The sequence below is a fragment of the Eubalaena glacialis genome, chromosome 20, assembly GCF_028564815.1.
Source record: "Eubalaena glacialis isolate mEubGla1 chromosome 20, mEubGla1.1.hap2.+ XY, whole genome shotgun sequence".
NCBI lineage: Eukaryota > Metazoa > Chordata > Mammalia > Artiodactyla > Balaenidae > Eubalaena > Eubalaena glacialis.
The window spans coordinates 17,750,277-17,767,601 of NC_083735.1; the positions used below are offsets into that span (position 1 = coordinate 17,750,277).

Sequence of the window (17,325 nt, forward strand, 5' to 3'; positions counted from 1 at the left end):
TGATATCTAATAATAATAGCTAACATTTATGATGCACTATTTATCAGGAACTTTTAAAAGTATCTTCCTATATTAACTCTCTTAATATTCATCATAACCCTAGGAGGTATCATCCCATTTTATAGCTGAAGAAACATAGCTATGTGGAGTTTAAATAACTAAGTCATCTAACTTACAAAGACAGCAAGGTTTGTCCACCCAAGCAGTCTGTCTCCAGAAGCTACACTCTTAATTATGTTATACTGCCTCTCACAGCTCATTATTTATTTAGATGAAGCCCCTTAAGATCAGGCCCTGAGTCTAAGCATCTTTTGTATTCTCCTATCACCAAGCAGTGTCTTTGCAGAGACAGCTGATAAATAAATAAGGAATTGACTTCCAATGGCCTGCTTTTCCTTACCCATCCAATGTGTCTACTTGTGTTTTTCTATCACAACCCCTCCTATCTAGTCAAGTCGCACTCTGTTCCACTCTCTTCATTATCCCACACCAGGATTTAGGATCTTACTATTTTAACTGACATTTAGGCAAGGTCTACTATGAAACAGGCATTGGGTACGGGTGTAGGTGAAACAAAGATAAATAAGCCATGGCTCCTGCGCTTGAAAAGCACAGTACTAAACTACAGAGTGAGAAATGAAGGCTATCTGGGGAAACAGAGGAAGTCATTCAAAGATGGCTTTTTGGAGAAAATGAAGCCTGAGTTTGTCTTAAAGGCTGAAAAAAAAGGGCCACATGAAGAGGGTGGGTAAGAGTCTAAAGCAGCATTCTAGGCAGCAGAAGCAAACACAGAGCTCTCCAACATTTCCAATAATTTTGTGTGACTGGAATTAAGGTGGCAGGGGTTCAGTGGTGGGTAAAGGGGTCACGATCACCAGTTTATTAAGTGATGCTAGGATTTTCCCTCCAGAAAGCAACAGGCTTCCCTTTAATAGATTTTAGGTAGGGGAATAATGATCAGCGATTTCTTTAGAGAGATCACTCAGCACTACAGAGGACGGTTTGGAAGGCGGCGAAAATGGAATCAGGGAGGTGGATTATCAAACTGATGAAGAGACTGGAACAGGTGACTGAAGTTGTGAAAGCCTCTCAAAACCCACCCTATATGGAAAGACCTCTCTGATTGCATTAGTTTCCACGGTCACCCTCCCACTCTACCTCCGCCCAAATTCCTGCAGCACTAGTGAAATCTTCGGCCCAAATGTTGGCACTTAATTGTCTTTTATTTTATTCCCTATTTGTTTCCTGCACACTACTCGAGTCTCCCTAATTAAAACAGTACAATAAACGTTTATGTAATTGACATCGCTCATGACGTCGTCCAAGGCCAGATAACGCGCTGTGTTACCCAACGCCCCCGCCGCCCCGCTCCCACACGCCGGCTCAGCCCTGGGCCGCGGGGTGCAGTCAGGACCAGACCGCTGTGCAGAATCCGGAGGGTTGACGGAGTCATTTATTTCACCCTCTAACTATCGCCTCCTCCCGAGACCTAGCAGGCGGCTCTCTCCAGAGTGGCTCAAGACGCCGAGCAGGGCTGTGAGACCCGCCACATCCACCAGAGAGCGCGTCTCCCCGGTTTCCTCGCTTAGAAAGGCCCTAAGGTTCCCGTTCTCAGGACGGAGCAAATGAACGCTGGTATATTTAGGCCCTCTGCCGTTGCCGTAGCCCCAGGCTGTAAACAGGAAGTAGAATTCAATTTGGGACTCAATATTCGGGAGAGAAAGGCCAGGGATTCCGGGGAAACACACCCACTCCGCTGATACGTTCTCAGGTAGTTTGGACTCCATCCCCACTTTTGTGCCTCCCTCGCCCGCTTCTGCGCCGGTTCGCGTATCTTGCCCTGAGCCAGCTCCCTGTCTTAATACAGAAGCATCACCGCAACCATGGCCGAATACTCCTACGTGAAGCCCACCAAACTCGTACTCAAAGGAACCAAGGCCAAGAGGTAAACCGCGAGTTTGTGCGGGAGAATCTGCCCCTCTTTTCCGACAACCCTCCGCTCTCCCCTCCCAGCGGCTAGTCTGTGGAAGCCGCAGGGAGCTGTCATTCAGGCTCCCAGTCCTTGGGCCTGGCCTCCTGCCGGGATGGACTCAGTTCCCGGGGCCGGTGCAGAGACGCACCGCCACAGTCGCGCCCTAGCAGGGCGGACCGATAGCCCAGGAGCCACAAGTTCGGGTCCCTTGATGAGCCCCCCCACCTCCAGACCTATGCTTGGTGGGTCTGTATTAGTCTGATCGTGTAGGTTATAACAGTAACTTCCTTTATTAGGAATAATTATTTTCAACATTGTCTCCCTCCCACCTAGAAAAAAATTAGCTTTTAATGCAATATGCAGATGTGGATTTTGAAAAGGATATGGGTTTGAACCTGGACTCCACTAATAACTAATTTTGTGATTTGTGGCAGGTACGTTAATATCTTTGAGCTTCCATTTATTCGTTTATTGGGAGAGATTAATGATACTCTAAAAGGATTATTATGAGGATTAAGTAAGATAACATGTACAGTAAATAACTAGAGCCAAATACAAGGAAGAAGTTATAGTGGTGATTTATGAGTATTAGATTTTTAGGAAAAGATATCTGCCCACTCATACCTCCACCTCTTTTTTAACTGCTAGATTTGCTCGGGGTTGATTATTCACAAAAATGTTGAGCATTTCATCCTGGTCTGAGTGATAGAGTTTTAGGTACTTTTATGAGAGACGGAAAGAAAGTGTCAAGGAGCAAACTGAAGCCACTGCACTTGAGAACTCTGCCTAGGGGTCTGGCATCAAGAATTTATCCTGAATACATGTGAAATTGTTACTGTCTGAATTCATAGGAGGGAGGGGAGAGTTAGCTTCTGAAAGCTTATTTTGTGATGAAAATACAAACAAGTGTGTCGTATAATCATTACAACTACCAATATAATTAACACATACATAGCACTTTCTTTGTGCCAAGAACTGTTCTAAGTACTACATATTAACTTTTTTTTAAAGTCACTCTTGGTTTTCTTTTAATTATTGAGATATAATACATATACTATAAAATTCACTCTTTTAAAGTAGAATTCCGTGCCTTTTAGGATAGTCACAAGGTTCACCACTGTCAAGTCGCTGAACATTTTCATCATCTCAGAAGGAAACCCCACCGTCATTAACAGTCACTCCCCATTCTGCTCGTCCCCTAATCCCAGGCAACCACGAATCCACTGTTTGTCTGTATCAGTTTGCCTCTTCTAAATATTTCATATAAATGGAATCATACAATATGTGGCCTTTTGTACCTGGCTTCTTTTCCTTAGGATAACATTCTCAAGGTTCATCTATGTTATATTAGTACTCATTCCTTTTATGGCTGAGTAATATTCCATTGTATGGATACAACACATTTTGTTTATCCATTCATCAGTTGATGGACATTTGGGTTTCCACTTTTTGGCACTTGTCACTGATGCTGCTGTGAATATTCTTTTTTTTTATTTATTTATTTATTTATTTATTTATTGGCTGTGTTGTGTCTTCGTTGCTGCACGTGGGCTTTCTCTAGTTGCGGCGAGTGGGAGCCACTCTTCATCGAGGTGCACAGGCCTCTCACTGCGGTGGCCTCTCCTGTTGTGGAGCACGGGCTCCAGGCGCGCAGGCCTCAGCAGTCGTGGCACGCGGGCTCTGCGGCATGTGGGATCTTCCCGGACCAGGGCCCGAACCCATGTCCCCTGCACTGGCAGGCGGACTCCCAACCACTGCGCCATCAGGGAAGCCCTGCTGTGAATATTCTTATACAAGTTTCTGTGCGGACGTATGTTTTCTTTTGGGTGTATACCTAGCAGTAGAATTGTTAAGTCCTATGGTAACTCTGTGTTTAACTTTTTGAGAACTCCAAACTCTTTTCTAAAGTGGCTGCACCATTTTACATTTTCATGAGCAATGTATGAAGATACGCATTCTCTTAATCCTCACAACAGCCTTAAGAGTTGGGTTAAATTATTATCCTCATTGTGCAGGTGGGGAAACTGACTTACAGAGAGATTAAGTAAATTTTCCAAAAATCACAGAGCTAAGAAATGACAGAATCAGGCTTTTAAAAGGCAGTCTGGCTCCAGAGTCTGTTCTCTTAACTGTAACACAGTATGTACAGGATCAGAAGTGACTTCTCAGGATTAGAAGTAAGAGGGTATATCAATGTATATCGTTGTAAATCAATAATTTATATATCAATGTACATCTTAAAAGAGTTCTAAGATTTCATCTTATGACAGTATGCAAATCAATATATTTAAACTCATCTATATAAATTATCTCCTACAGTAAGAAGAAAAAGAGCAAAGAGAAGAAGAGAAAAAGAGAAGAAGATGAAGAAATTCAACTTGATATTGTTGGTGAGTCAGTTTTGTATACTTTATTCTGAGAAAAGTTAACATCAGTTGAGATCCCTTTAAAAGTATTTTCCTAGTCGGGATAAGTAGTAAAAAGGAAGTAGAAGGAATTTATGACCGACTCATATTTGTCTTAAAGTGCTCAAATATTACTTATAGTTAATGATTGCTTTTATGCTCTAGCACAGTAGATGTCACTGCTGAGGTCTTTTCTTCATCATCAGAACAAAGCACAGGAGAGAGGAAACATGGTTCTCTGAATCATTACACTGCTTAGTAACCCAGAGATTCTGATATATCATTTTAAAGGCCTAATATAGATAAATATTATTTAACCAAATACATTTTACAAATTATTTTCTCTTTCTCTTTTTTTTCATATTGATATCCAGTTGTCCCAGCATCACTGATGAATAGACTTTCCTTTCTCCATTATTTGGTATCTTTGTCAAAAATCAATTGACTTTATATGTGTTAAGTCTACTTCTGGACTCTGTTCCATCGATTTGTCTACTGTTCTAGTGATATATTTGTCTTATTGTCATTTCGTAAAGTCTTGAAATTAGGTTGTGTGAATCTCCCAACTTTATACTTCTTCTTTATACTTCTGTACTTCTTTATACTCTTCTAGATCCTTTGCATTTCCATATAAATTTTACAATTCATAGTTTTCTACCATAAATCCTGTTGGATTTTCTGGGAGAATTATATTGAATCTAGGTCATTTGGGGAGAATCAACATTAAGTGTACTTGGTCAACATGGCACAGAACATATAAAATACAAATAATTTTAAATCATTAACTATTACATTTTTAAAAAAGATTTAATGATCATAAGATGCTGATAATGATTCTGAGTAAAGCATTTCTTTTTTTACTGAAAACAATTATAGCTATAAGTCAGAAATAACTTAAATTATCATGTAAACCTCTCACTAAATTATTTTAATTGTGGTAAAATATACATAACAAAATTTATCGCTTTAGCCATTTTTAAGTGTACAATTCAGTGTCATTAAGTGCATTCACGTTATACAGCCATCACCACCATCTCCAGAATTTTTTTCATCTTGCAAAACTGAAACTTTGCACCCATTAAATTATAAATGCCCATTCCTCACTCCCCCCTAGTCCCTGGAAACCTCCATTCTATTTTCTGTCTATTTTCTGTCTCTATGAATTCAACTACTCTAAGTACCTCAGAAGGGTGGAATCATACAGTATTTGTCCTTTTATGACTGTCTTACTTTGCATAATGTCTTCAGGGTTCATCCATGTTGTAGCATGTGTCAGAATTGCCTTCCTTTTTAAGGCTGAACAATATTCCATTGTACGTATATACCACATTTGTTTATCCATTCATCTATCAATGAAAACATGGGTTCCTTCTACCTTTTGCGTGTGAACATGGTTGTATAGATATCTCTTCAAGACTCTGCTTTCATTTCTTCTTGGTATAGACCCAGAAATGGAATTGCTGGATCATATACAGTAATTCTATTTTAAATTTTGTGAGAAACCACCATACCATTTTACATTCCCACCAGCAGTGCACAAGAGTTCCAGTTTCTCCACATCCTCATGAACACTTGTTATTTTCTGTTTTTTTGATAATAGCCATCCTAATGGGTATGAAGTGGTATCTCATTATGGTTTTGGTTTGCATTTTCCTAATGATTAGTAATGTTGAGCATCTTTTCATGTGGTTATTGGCCATCTGCATATCTTCTTTGGAGAAATGCCTATTCAAGTCCTTCGCCCATCATTAGAATTGGGTTGCTTTTCTTGTGGTTGCTGAGTTTTAAGAGTTCTCTATATATCCTGGATATTTATTCCTTATCAAATACGTGATGTACAAATATTTTCTCATTGTCTTTTTACTCTATTTATAGTGTCCTTTGATGCACAAAAATTTTTCATTTTGATGAAGTCCAGTTTGTCTGTTTATTCTTTTGTTGTTTGTGCCTTTGATGTCATATCCAAGAAATCATTGCCAAATCCAGTGTCATGAGGCTTCTCCCATATGCTTTCTTCTTAGAGTTTTATCTTGATAGTTTCAGCTCTTGCATGTAGGTCTTTGATCCATTTTGAGTTAGTATGTGTATATGATATTAGGTAAGGTCCAGCTTCATTTAAGCTAAACTTTTACTAATTTTTTTATTAGATATGAAAAGCCTGACCTGTTTAGCTGAATAGATAATTTTGTACAGTGTGATTAACTCAATTTTTAAAATTTTTTATTATGGAAAATTTTCAAACTAATACATAAGTAGAGAAAAGAATGTAATGAATCTTCCATGAATATAATGAATCACTGAGCTTTAGTAATAATCAATATTTTAACAGTCTTGTTTCATTTACACACATGCCCACTGTGAGATAATCTCTCATGCATACGTTTTTCTGGAGAATTTTAAAATAAATAACAGATACTATGTCATTATACATATATACATAAATGTGCATTTCTTATAAGATCAGTCTCTCTCTTTCTCTCTCTCTTTTCTTCCTTCTGTTTTGCTCTTTCTTTTAATACATAACACTATCATTATCAGACCCAACAAAAATTGGATACAATTTAGGTTCGTACTCAACAGTGAAAAGCTTTTCCTCTAAGATCAGGAACAAGGCAAGGATGCCCACACTTGCCACTTTTATTCAACATAGTATTGGAAATCCTACAGAGCAATTAGGCAAGAAAAATAAATCCAAATCAGAAAGTAAGAAGTAAAAATGTCACTATTTGCAGATGACAGGACACTATATATAGAAAACCCTAAAGACTCCACCAAAAAACTGTTAGAACTGATCAACGAATTCAGTAAAGTTGCAGAATACAAAATGAATATACAAAAATTTGTTGCATTTACTATACATTAATAATGAACTATCAGAAAGCGAAATTCACAATCCCATTTACAACTGCATCAAAAAGAATATAATACCTAGGAATAAATTTACGAAGGAGGTGAAAGACCTGTACACTGAAAACTATAAGACATTAATGACAGAAATTGAAGAAGACATGTAGAAAAGATATTCCATGGTCATGGATTGGAAGAATTAATATTGTTAAAATGTCTAAACTAACCCCAAAGCAACCTACAGATTCAGTGCAATTCCTATCAAAATTCCTGTGGCATTTTTCACAGAAGTAGAACAAACAGTCCTAAAATTTATATGTACCACAAAAGACCCCAAATAATGAAAGCAATATAGAGAAAGAAGAACAAGGCTGGAGGTATCACACTTCCTGATTTCAAAGTATATTATAAAGCTAAAGTAATCAAAACAGTATGGTACTGACATAAAAACAAACACATAGATCAATGGAGCTGGATAGAGAGCCCAGAAATAAACCCATGCATATGCCAGGAATATACAATGAAGAAAGGACAGTCTTTTCAATAAATGATGTTGGGAAAACTGGACTGCTATCTTGTACCATACACAAAAATTAACTCAAAATGAATTAAATGTTTAAATGTAAGACCTGAAACCATAAAACTCCTAGAAGGAAAATATACGTAATAAGCTCCCTGACCTCAGTTTTAGCAATTGTAAATTACAATCTTGAGGGATACATAAGAAACAGGTTGTAATAGTCATTGCCTCTGGAAAGCAGTCGTGGATGACTGGAGGCTGATATGAGAGAGACTGTTCTGTATATATCATTTTGTGCCTTCATGTGTACTGCTATTTTATATTTTAAAAGAACCTAATCTTGACTGTGGTGGTAGTAACCTAGATCTACATACCCGCATAGAAACATACAAGTGAGTGTGTGTAAAAGTGATGAAATCTGAATAAGTTTCATGGATTGTATCAGTGTCAGTTTTTTGGTTTTGATACTGACTATAGTTATGCAAGATGTTAACCACTGGGAGAAAGTGATTAAAGGGTATATGAGATCCTCCTGTATTATTTCTTACAACTACAAAATAAAAATTTTAAATATGTTATAATGACAACAGCAACAAGTAAGAACCTTCTGTCAAATCCAGAATATAAATTTAAATTACTGATTTTATTTTTTAGGAATCTGGTGGACAGTAACAAACTTCGGTGAAATCTCAGGAACCATAGCGATCGAAATGGATAAAGGAACCTACATACATGCACTTGACAATGGACTTTTTACACTGGGAGCTCCACATAAAGAAGGTTTGTGTCTGGTAGAAGCAATGGAAGGGAAAAGGCTACAGTATATATTTTATGACATTCATTCACTTAGGCCAAATTCTAACAAATCTCGAATATATTCCAAATGAATGAATCCCTTGATTTGACTCTTCCATTTTTTTTCCTTCTTCACTATTTACCAGTTATTGGCAGCTCCCTCTTTCCAGTGTAAGCATTTGAAAACATTCTGTATAGTTCCAGAAGAGTATCCATGGGAATCAAAAACAATATGAATAATTGAAATAACAAGTAGAAGGAAAAAGAAAACCTGGTTGAGTCAAAGGTTTGAATTCCTTCATTCTTTACACCTTTTGCCAAAACTAACCTGGAGCATTAACTAACTGTTAATAATTTAAAGTTTTCTCATTCCTTTTAGCCCATGGGAAGAAGCACTAATGAGATACGAAGAAATTAGAAGATTAAAAAGCAGTAGCTTCTTGTCTAAATAGCTATCCCTTGAATAAATTAAAGCATTTAGCTTTTTAAATATTAAGTGCTTATTTGTCTCTGTGCTGACTGCATTTTAAAATACAAAGAGATAGTATCTTGGAAGTGACTAAATAAGCATCATGCTGATCTGTCTTGTTAAGTATGTAAAACTAAACATGAGTTATATAGAAGATAAAGTAACTCTTGATACTATGAATACTGTATTATAATTACATCATAATATTCTTACGTTTGTTTTTAAAAGAAAAAGAGCTACTTCTTTCAAGCTAAAGCATATCTTTATATGTACATTTATAAGAAATGTCAAATTTATTTCAAATTGTTTTTTCTCCTGTAGTTGATGAGGGTCCTAGTCCTCCAGAGCAGTTTACAGCTGTCAAATTGTCTGATTCCAGGTAAGCTTGAGTTGAACTATAATTAATACATTGTAATACAATATGATACATTGTAATAGAATATTATATATCCATTAAAAGTAGTGTTTTTGAAGAATAATGAATTTGGAAAATGTTTGCTATATAAGGTATTATATAATACTTGTATTAAAAAAGTAGAATATTAAATTGTATACATAGAACTACCTTGTCCAATATGGTAGCCACTAGCCACACATGGCTTTTGAACATTTGGACTATGGTTAGTCTTGAATTTTTATACACACACATACTATTTTTATGTTCCATATTTAATTTCCTTTCTCTCTGTTTTTAACATTGATCTACTTTATTGATCTGAAGAATTGCCCTGAAATCTGGCTATGGAAAATACCTTGGTATAAATTCAGATGGACTTGTTGTTGGGCGTTCAGATGCAATTGGACCAAGAGAACAATGGGAACCGGTCTTTCAAGATGTAAGGACTCTTATTGTTTATAAAAGTTCCTTGTCAGTGAATGAGAAAGTCTCTAACATTCATTGAGAACATATGTTCAAAAAAAACAAAAAAAGTAGACTGCAATAATGCATTAAATTTTTTAAAACCAACATGAATTCATAACCTTAAAAAGATCTCAAAAAATAGTACAACACGGGAAAAATAAACAATCAACAAAGTGAAAAGACAAGCTATGGATTGGGAAAAGTATTTGCAAACCATATATCTGATAAGCTGTTAATGTCCAAATTATATAAGAAACTCATTCAATAGCAAAAAAAAAGAAAAATTTAAAAAAGGGCAAAGAAACTGAATAGATATTTTTCATTATATCAACAGAAAACGCCAACATATGATAAGGCCAGGATGATGAGTCAGATACTACCAGTTATACAGAATTTGAGGGATGTTCATTTCACTTTATTTTTGGGAAAAACACTAAGTTTTAAAATTTTAAATTTAAATGAAAGAAAGACTTAAAAGTCCCTGATGTAACAAGTAAAACTTTATTACACAAAGGTACTCAGCAGAAAGATCAGCAGCACAGATTTAAATCACCTTGGACAATACGGCCACATCCAAGCTTACCAAAAGTCATCCAGATGACAGAAAACCCAGCCCTTACCACCTCAAATAAGAAATTAAGTCAAATCCGTGTTATTACCACTTTTGTAACTGGATATGATAGAAGATTTAATTCTTCCTACACCCAAAAGTCCCTCAGACATTGATTCCTAAAGTTCTGAACAATAAATTCAAAGGCATCAAAGGCTAGCTTTTATGAGATATATTTTCTCTGCATTTTTTTTCTTTTTTTTAAATTTTATTGAAGTATAGTTGATTATACTTCTGTCAACTATGATATGTTTTTATATTTTCTAATTATGGAGAGAAATTTAGAACACTACTATTATAATTTTTTTTGTCTTTAAAGCTAACTTTTTAAAACACTAAATCAGTTATATCCTCAATAAATCTCTGAGGCCAAAGGAAATAATTCTATTCCATACAGTTAGAATTTAGTCCTACTAATAGAATATACTAAAAATATTTAATGTGGTTATCTTTGAGTAGTAAGATTATAGGTGATTTTGGTTTTCTGTATGATTTTTTATTTTTCCAGGTTTTCTTCACATTATTTTTCCTGATTACTTTTAGACATGGGAAAAAAATCAATTTAGTCTCAAGACTTAAGAATTTTTTTCACAGGTATTCTTATAACTTATTTCTTATTATTTTGTCCATTTAGGGGAAAATGGCTTTACTGGCCTCAAATAGCTGTTTTATTAGATGCAATGAAGCAGGTGATATAGAAGCAAAAAGTAAAACGGCAGGAGAAGAAGAAATGATAAAGGTAATCATGAGACTTTTCTATAGACTAATACATGTCACATGTATGATGTGACTACGTCTCTTTAAAATGTTGTAGTCTGATCCAGATTCGCTGTGTGTAATGCATTAGTGAGGGCCAGAATGGAAGGCTTAAAGAAATGAGGGAAAAAAGCCTTTTCTAAAGTGGCTTTAATCCTTATAAATAAAACATAAAAATCCATGTTACATTTTCTCTACTATCAGCATAATTTAAACACATCTATCAAGTATCTGTATGTTTTAAATTCCGTGTCATATATTTGATTTTATTTTTAAAATGTTCTTGATTTTCATAATCCTCAGTTTCACAGTCTTACAGTATTCTTTTTACCTTGAAAAATATCACTAATCTTTTTAAACAAGAATGTCAGTACCAGTAACTCTTCATTTCATCATTTGGAGTTGATTGATGGAGAAAAAAATACCATTCTAGACAGCTCAGGAATTAGAAGTTTCAGTCTATCTTCCGTAGTTTTCTCAAAAGCCATTTTCACTGCCAAAATCTCAAAAAATTTAAATCTAAAACCTAGATTTTCTTGTTATATTTTAAAAAGTATTAGTCATAATATTTTTCAATTATGTAAACAAAACTACAGCAAGTAGCTGCAGGTACTCTGCTGAGTGAGGCACGTGCATAGTTGTCTTTAATCTTCATAGTGTTCCTATGAGGTTATCTTAACTTTACACAGGAGGAAACAACCTTTGACCTCCCCTACATCCTCACTGTTTTGATCAGTCACTTCATGAAGTTCACACAGATAAAGTGGAGACAGGATGTGTACCCAGGCCCAACTGACTCTAGAAATTACGTTCCACAGCACACTGCTTCTCAGGAAGCAGTCATTAGAAAAATGCTGGTGGATTTCTGACTCACCTATTTTTAATTTTATTTATTTATATTTAATTTTATTGTATCATGCTTGAATTGTTTTTCATCTGGATTACATTATAAAAGTATGATTATTGAAGACAAGCAGTACAAATGTATGTACAGTACTTTGCACATCTACAGAAATAAAAAAACACTATGCTATATTTATCAATAATTACAACCGTTTTTATATGAAGTACCTGTCAGATTTCCCTGGGTCTGTCTGGTTAGTCAGGTACCTGGAAGCTCTGAGCAATGATAATCCAGGACTATTTCCACCTTGCCTTTTACGTTGCAGGCTCTGCTAGTCTGTGTCAGCATCCACCTTTATAGCCTAGCCTTATCTACCAGAACACATTCCCTCCTGCCAAAAGCAGTATTGTGTCACAGACCTGGCCCAGAATTTCCCCAGGTCTTCTAGGACTCCTCCAGCCAAAACCATTGCACACATATTATTTGCACATGCCTATTGCTCACCAGTTTCTAAGCAATCTTGGAATTGTGCTCTAAGCCACAGAGATCCCTTTCCAGATGTGGGTCCTTTGGGTTGCAAATTGCCAGTTTCATGGCCCTGAATTCTGTCCTCTTCTTACCCCACTCAGTTGATCCTAATTGCTATATCTGTATCAATTAATTTATGGAATGTTTTAGTAAGTATCTGTCAAAACTTATGAAAGTATAAGGAGGATTTAAAAGGGATAGAATCCAATTAGATGAAAACAAATTGTGTTATGTTAAAAGTTTTAATGTGTTGGTAATATCCTATGCACAGTAAAACAGCTACTATCTTAAACTTTCAGTGTTATAAAATGAACACTAAATAGCAGGATAATTTGATCCTACTGTATTTACTTTTGCAGCCAAAATTAAACTAGTTAAATTATTGCCTAATTGGCTTAGCGGGATCTGATCTGTAAAATGCTTTTCAAATAAGTTTCTCTTCAGTGTTTCTGATGTAAGGGCTCTAAAGAAACATATAATAGCAATTATTTAGATAAATTATATATATAAATAAAAACACATATCTAGAATCTGTCTTTTTCTGAATCTAATTGCTAAGTTAACTGTTTTCTTCTTTTGCATAAGAAATCACCTAGAATGTTCTCTTGTAATAAGTAAGGTGGAGCAGGGGGAAGATAAATGTGTAACCTGTTGGGTTCTCATCTCCAATATCCAGATTAGATCCTGTGCTGAAAGAGAAACTAAGAAAAAAGATGATATTCCAGAAGAAGACAAAGGAAATGTTAAACAGTGTGAACTCAATTATGTGTACGTATATTTTTTCCTTTTAGAACTGTAGATTTGGCAGTGACATGCTTCTCAAGGCACCTAAAATAAAATTACCTGAAGGACAAGCAGAGACAACATAATGTAGACTCTAGGACAGAGCACTAAACTGAATGCTTCTGTTAAGGCTTCAGTTTTCGTAATTATCATCCTGCTAGCTTTCAATGCTCAAGTCACTTGAGTTAGTCTATTCTCCCTACTCTATAGAGTGTCTGTCACTGCCAGTACATAATGCCAACCAAATGCTGCCAGGACACAGGAGACTCCAGCCAACATTCCAAATCTTGAGTTTGTAGAGCTATCCAAACAACTGCCTCCTTGATGGTGGGGTACTAAAGTCATTTTTGTTGTTGAAAAGTTGTATGTTATTTAAGAAAAACAATTAGTTTTTTTAGATAAACAAAAAACTTTTAAAAATATTTTAAGCTCATCAGTAAACATGTATAATCAAAGTTTGAGATATTTTTCAAGAAAGATATTTTCTTAACAGAAAGAAATTCCAGAGCTTCCAAGACCACAAACTTAAAATAAGTAAAGAAGACAGTAAAATCCTTAAAAAGGCCCGGAAAGATGGATTTTTGCATGAAACACTTCTGGACAGGTAGGTATATTTTTAATCATTTCCAACTATTTTCAGTGGCCAATAGAAGTAGTGTATATAAACTCATGTTCTTTTTTTAATTGCTGTAATTTTCAAATTTTTGTCTTTATTTTTAAGTTTTGAATGTGGTGGTGTTACCTTAAAAGGACATCATAAGTCTGGGAAAAGATCACCAAGAAAGAATATCTGGAAATAGCCAGATTCCAAGTGCTTATATATTTTATTGCAAGAAATTCAGGTCTGACTGAAACTGTTTCATAAATTTATTTACCATCAACTTTTTATAACTATTAGAACCAGGGCTAGAAAGAAGTTGTTTGACTAATTTCAAAATTCAGTGGGTTCTATTAAAGTAGTACAGGTTTCCAAAAATGAGATAAAAATCAGTTTAAAATTTTCTAAGTATAAAATTGAATAACAAAATTGAAGCCCTTTTATTAAGTTGAATTCAGACGTGTGCAGGATATTTATCATAGCACATTATTAATATTTCTTTATTAGTATTCCTATTTAGGTAAGTAGTGTCCTAGATTTACAACATTTAAAAAATGCTTAGAAAATAAATAAAATTAAATTGAAAAAAAATAGATACAGAAGAGGTATGATGTATGTAAATTTAGTTTGTAAACTGTAAAAGGGTTATGTAGATAATGGTGTTATTATCACTATCAACAATATTAATATTAAAGTGTGAATAATAATATTTACTACCTCTTGAAAATAATTCTTTTTGCCTAGCTTTATGAAGTTTCTAGAATTCCACTCCAGTAAAAACATTTTAAAAGTTTATTTCATCTTCATTGAGAATAAAAAATAAATTAAAAAAAAATGGTTAGAGAGGTTTAGCTGTGAGCTTACAAGTATAAATCAAGTAAGTGCCAGATCGAGAGAGAATTTGGTAATCTCCTGCCACTCATTCAAGTCTCATGTTGCAAAATTAGTCTTAAGACATTTCTTTACATTCCTTGATAAAGACAGTGTTTTATCAGGTATTTTCTGTTAACCAGTTGATCAGGTGGTTACCTGAAGATAGCAAATGATGTAATAATTGTTTCCAGCTGAGCAAATTTAACATGTACCTATTTCTAAGAAATCAACAATAGCCTATAAATAGGGCTTCCCTGGTGGCGCAGTGGTTGAGAATCTGCCTGTCAACGCAGGGGACACGGGTTCGAGCCCTGGTCTGGGAAGACCCTACATGCCGCGGAGCGGCTGGGCCCGTGAGCCACAATTACTGAGCCTGCGTGTCTGGAGCCTGTGCTCTGCAACAAGAGAGGCCGCGATAGTGAGAGACCCACGCACCGCGATGAAGAGTGGCCCCCGCTTGCCACAACTAGAGAAGGCCCTCGCACAGAAACAAAGACCCAACACAGCCATAAATAAATAAATAAATAAATAAAATTTAAAAACTTCTGTTTGTTTAAAAAAAAAAAAATAGACTATAAATAATAATCAGGATATGGACTCAAAAGAAATAGAGTAAGGTCTGTGTCCTCTAACTTTTATCACTTATGAAAATACAACATTGCTACCCTGTTAAATAGAAGCTTAGGGCATGCTTAAATTCAGAGGCAATTAAAATCACTGTTATGGATTTAAAAAGCCCTTAAGCAACATGAGTTAAAGATCAGGAAAAGATTTTTTTTGTAAGAATAAAATCCATGTAGTATGAAACAAAATTGAAAAGTAAAATTTTAATTAAAATATTTTAATATAAGCAGTGTGGTAATATAATAACCAAAATTGAGAGCACAATTTCTGAGCATGAGTTTATGTTTAGTAGCAGTTGGCTATATATGACATGTTTCTACACAGATTAATTTTTATTATTTGTTTTTGTTTAAACAGGAGAGCCAAACTGAAAGCTGATAGATATTGCAAATGACCAGGATTTTTGTTTCTGTCTTCTCCTTTTTTTCTGAATAAAAAAATCAGTGGAAGTGTTTTTACAGAATTATTGGGCTGTTACGGAATTACTGCTGAACCAGTTGCTAGATTTAACCAAGATTAATCAAGTTTAATTGAGATTCTCCATGGATGTACTTTTTTAGTCAACTGCAGTGTTTCACATGGAAATGAAACTTAAGAGTACACACTTAAAGTACCACAGAATTCTCTTCTTTTCTGGATTTCCTGTCATAAAGCATGACGTGCTACTCTATGAAACTGATACTTGTGCAGCTTGTGGAAGCTGTCTTACTGCTTTACACTCTTACTTTGCATTACTTAGTACAATAGATGCCTAATCAGTACCTTTAAAAGGAAATTAGAAACTCCCAATCCAATCAGTCAGCAAGGCTTTGATTCTACCTCTTAAATATTGCCCAAATCACACACAAGCCAAACAAATATCAGGACAAGGGGGCTGCACAGAGAGAAAGAAATCGGGTATTAAGCAGTGGGGTGGGAACAGGAAACGTTTTACAAAAGAGTGAGTAGGTTCAGAACAGAGGATAAGAGTAAAATTGGGGAAATTCCCTACTTAGGACAGTTTAGCCACAATGGCTATGTATTTATATAATGCTTTCATCCTCACGTGTGGGATGGGATGGGAGCTCTTAAAGAGGTTCAGACACTAAGCATTGCTGAGGTCTGCTATGCTGAGGCAGTTTTATTCCTAGCCTGTCTCTTTCTGAGTTCCTGAACACAGTATTCAGGATGTCATCTAACCCTGTGAGTGTTCCCAAACCAGCTTGTGTACCAGTTGCCTGGACTTCACCACTGGAAATTCTGCTTCAGAAGAGCTAAGGTTGGCCGAGGCATTTTTATGTTTTTACAATTCCACATTGATTCCAATGCACAGCCATGACTGAGACCGGGTGCCACACCTTGTCTAATTCTCAGCTTTTGTATTTATATTCCATCTGTCACCAACTCTAGACTTACATGGCCCCTCCACAGCAAGGTAGCTAAGCTACCAACATCAGCCTTATAAAGGAGAAGCTCTTGCTGTAGCTCTGGCCCTAACTTGGCATTCCAATTCCAATCGCTGGACATTCCCCCATATTGCTTTCTCCTTCTTCAGATCCTTGGATACGTACTACTATGATCCCCCAAAGCAGCAGTTCTTAAGCAGGGCCTATTTTGCCCTCTGGGGGACATTTTGGAATGTCTGGAGGCATTTTTGGATGTCACAACTGGGAGAACAGGGGGTACTCTGGCATTTAGAGGGTTAGAAACTAGGGATGCTGCTAAACATCCTACCATGCACAGGACAGCACTCCCTTACAACAAAGAATTATCCAGCCAAACTGCCAATGGTGCCAAGATTGTGAAACCTGCCCTAGGACTTAGTCTAGTCCTTGCTTTTGCCAGCTCCCCAACCTCTAA

The 17,325-nt window shown here is 35.9% G+C and overlaps 1 protein-coding gene across 2 annotated transcripts; it reads left to right on the forward strand.

The window, feature by feature from the left end:
* The first annotated feature begins 1,633 nt into the window (after positions 1-1,633).
* Positions 1,634-15,949, forward strand: FRG1 (FSHD region gene 1). Of its 2 annotated transcripts, XM_061177342.1 has the most exons (10): positions 1,634-1,771; positions 1,868-1,945; positions 4,292-4,362; positions 8,399-8,524; positions 9,330-9,387; positions 9,730-9,844; positions 11,115-11,219; positions 13,285-13,376; positions 13,885-13,995; positions 15,844-15,949. In XM_061177342.1, the coding sequence occupies exons 2-10, from the start codon at positions 1,884-1,886 to the stop codon at positions 15,878-15,880; spliced, it is 777 nt and encodes a 258-aa protein (XP_061033325.1). In that variant the 5' UTR covers positions 1,634-1,771; positions 1,868-1,883; the 3' UTR covers positions 15,881-15,949. The 2 variants fall into 2 exon arrangements, with proteins under 2 accessions (XP_061033325.1, XP_061033324.1); XM_061177341.1 differs by having other exon boundaries at positions 1,635-1,945.
* The last annotated feature ends 1,376 nt before the right edge of the window (positions 15,950-17,325 follow it).

Excerpts from the sequence above, each read along its gene's own strand:
- FRG1 (XM_061177342.1), top strand. The coding sequence starts at position 1,884 with ATGGCCGAATACTCCTACGTGAAGCCCACCAAACTCGTACTCAAAGGA. Across the intron at positions 1,946-4,291 it reads AAAGGAACCAAGGCCAAGAG|TAAGAAGAAAAAGAGCAAAG; the intron begins GTAAACCGCGAG and ends TATCTCCTACAG. Across the intron at positions 9,845-11,114 it reads GGGAACCGGTCTTTCAAGAT|GGGAAAATGGCTTTACTGGC; the intron begins GTAAGGACTCTT and ends TTGTCCATTTAG.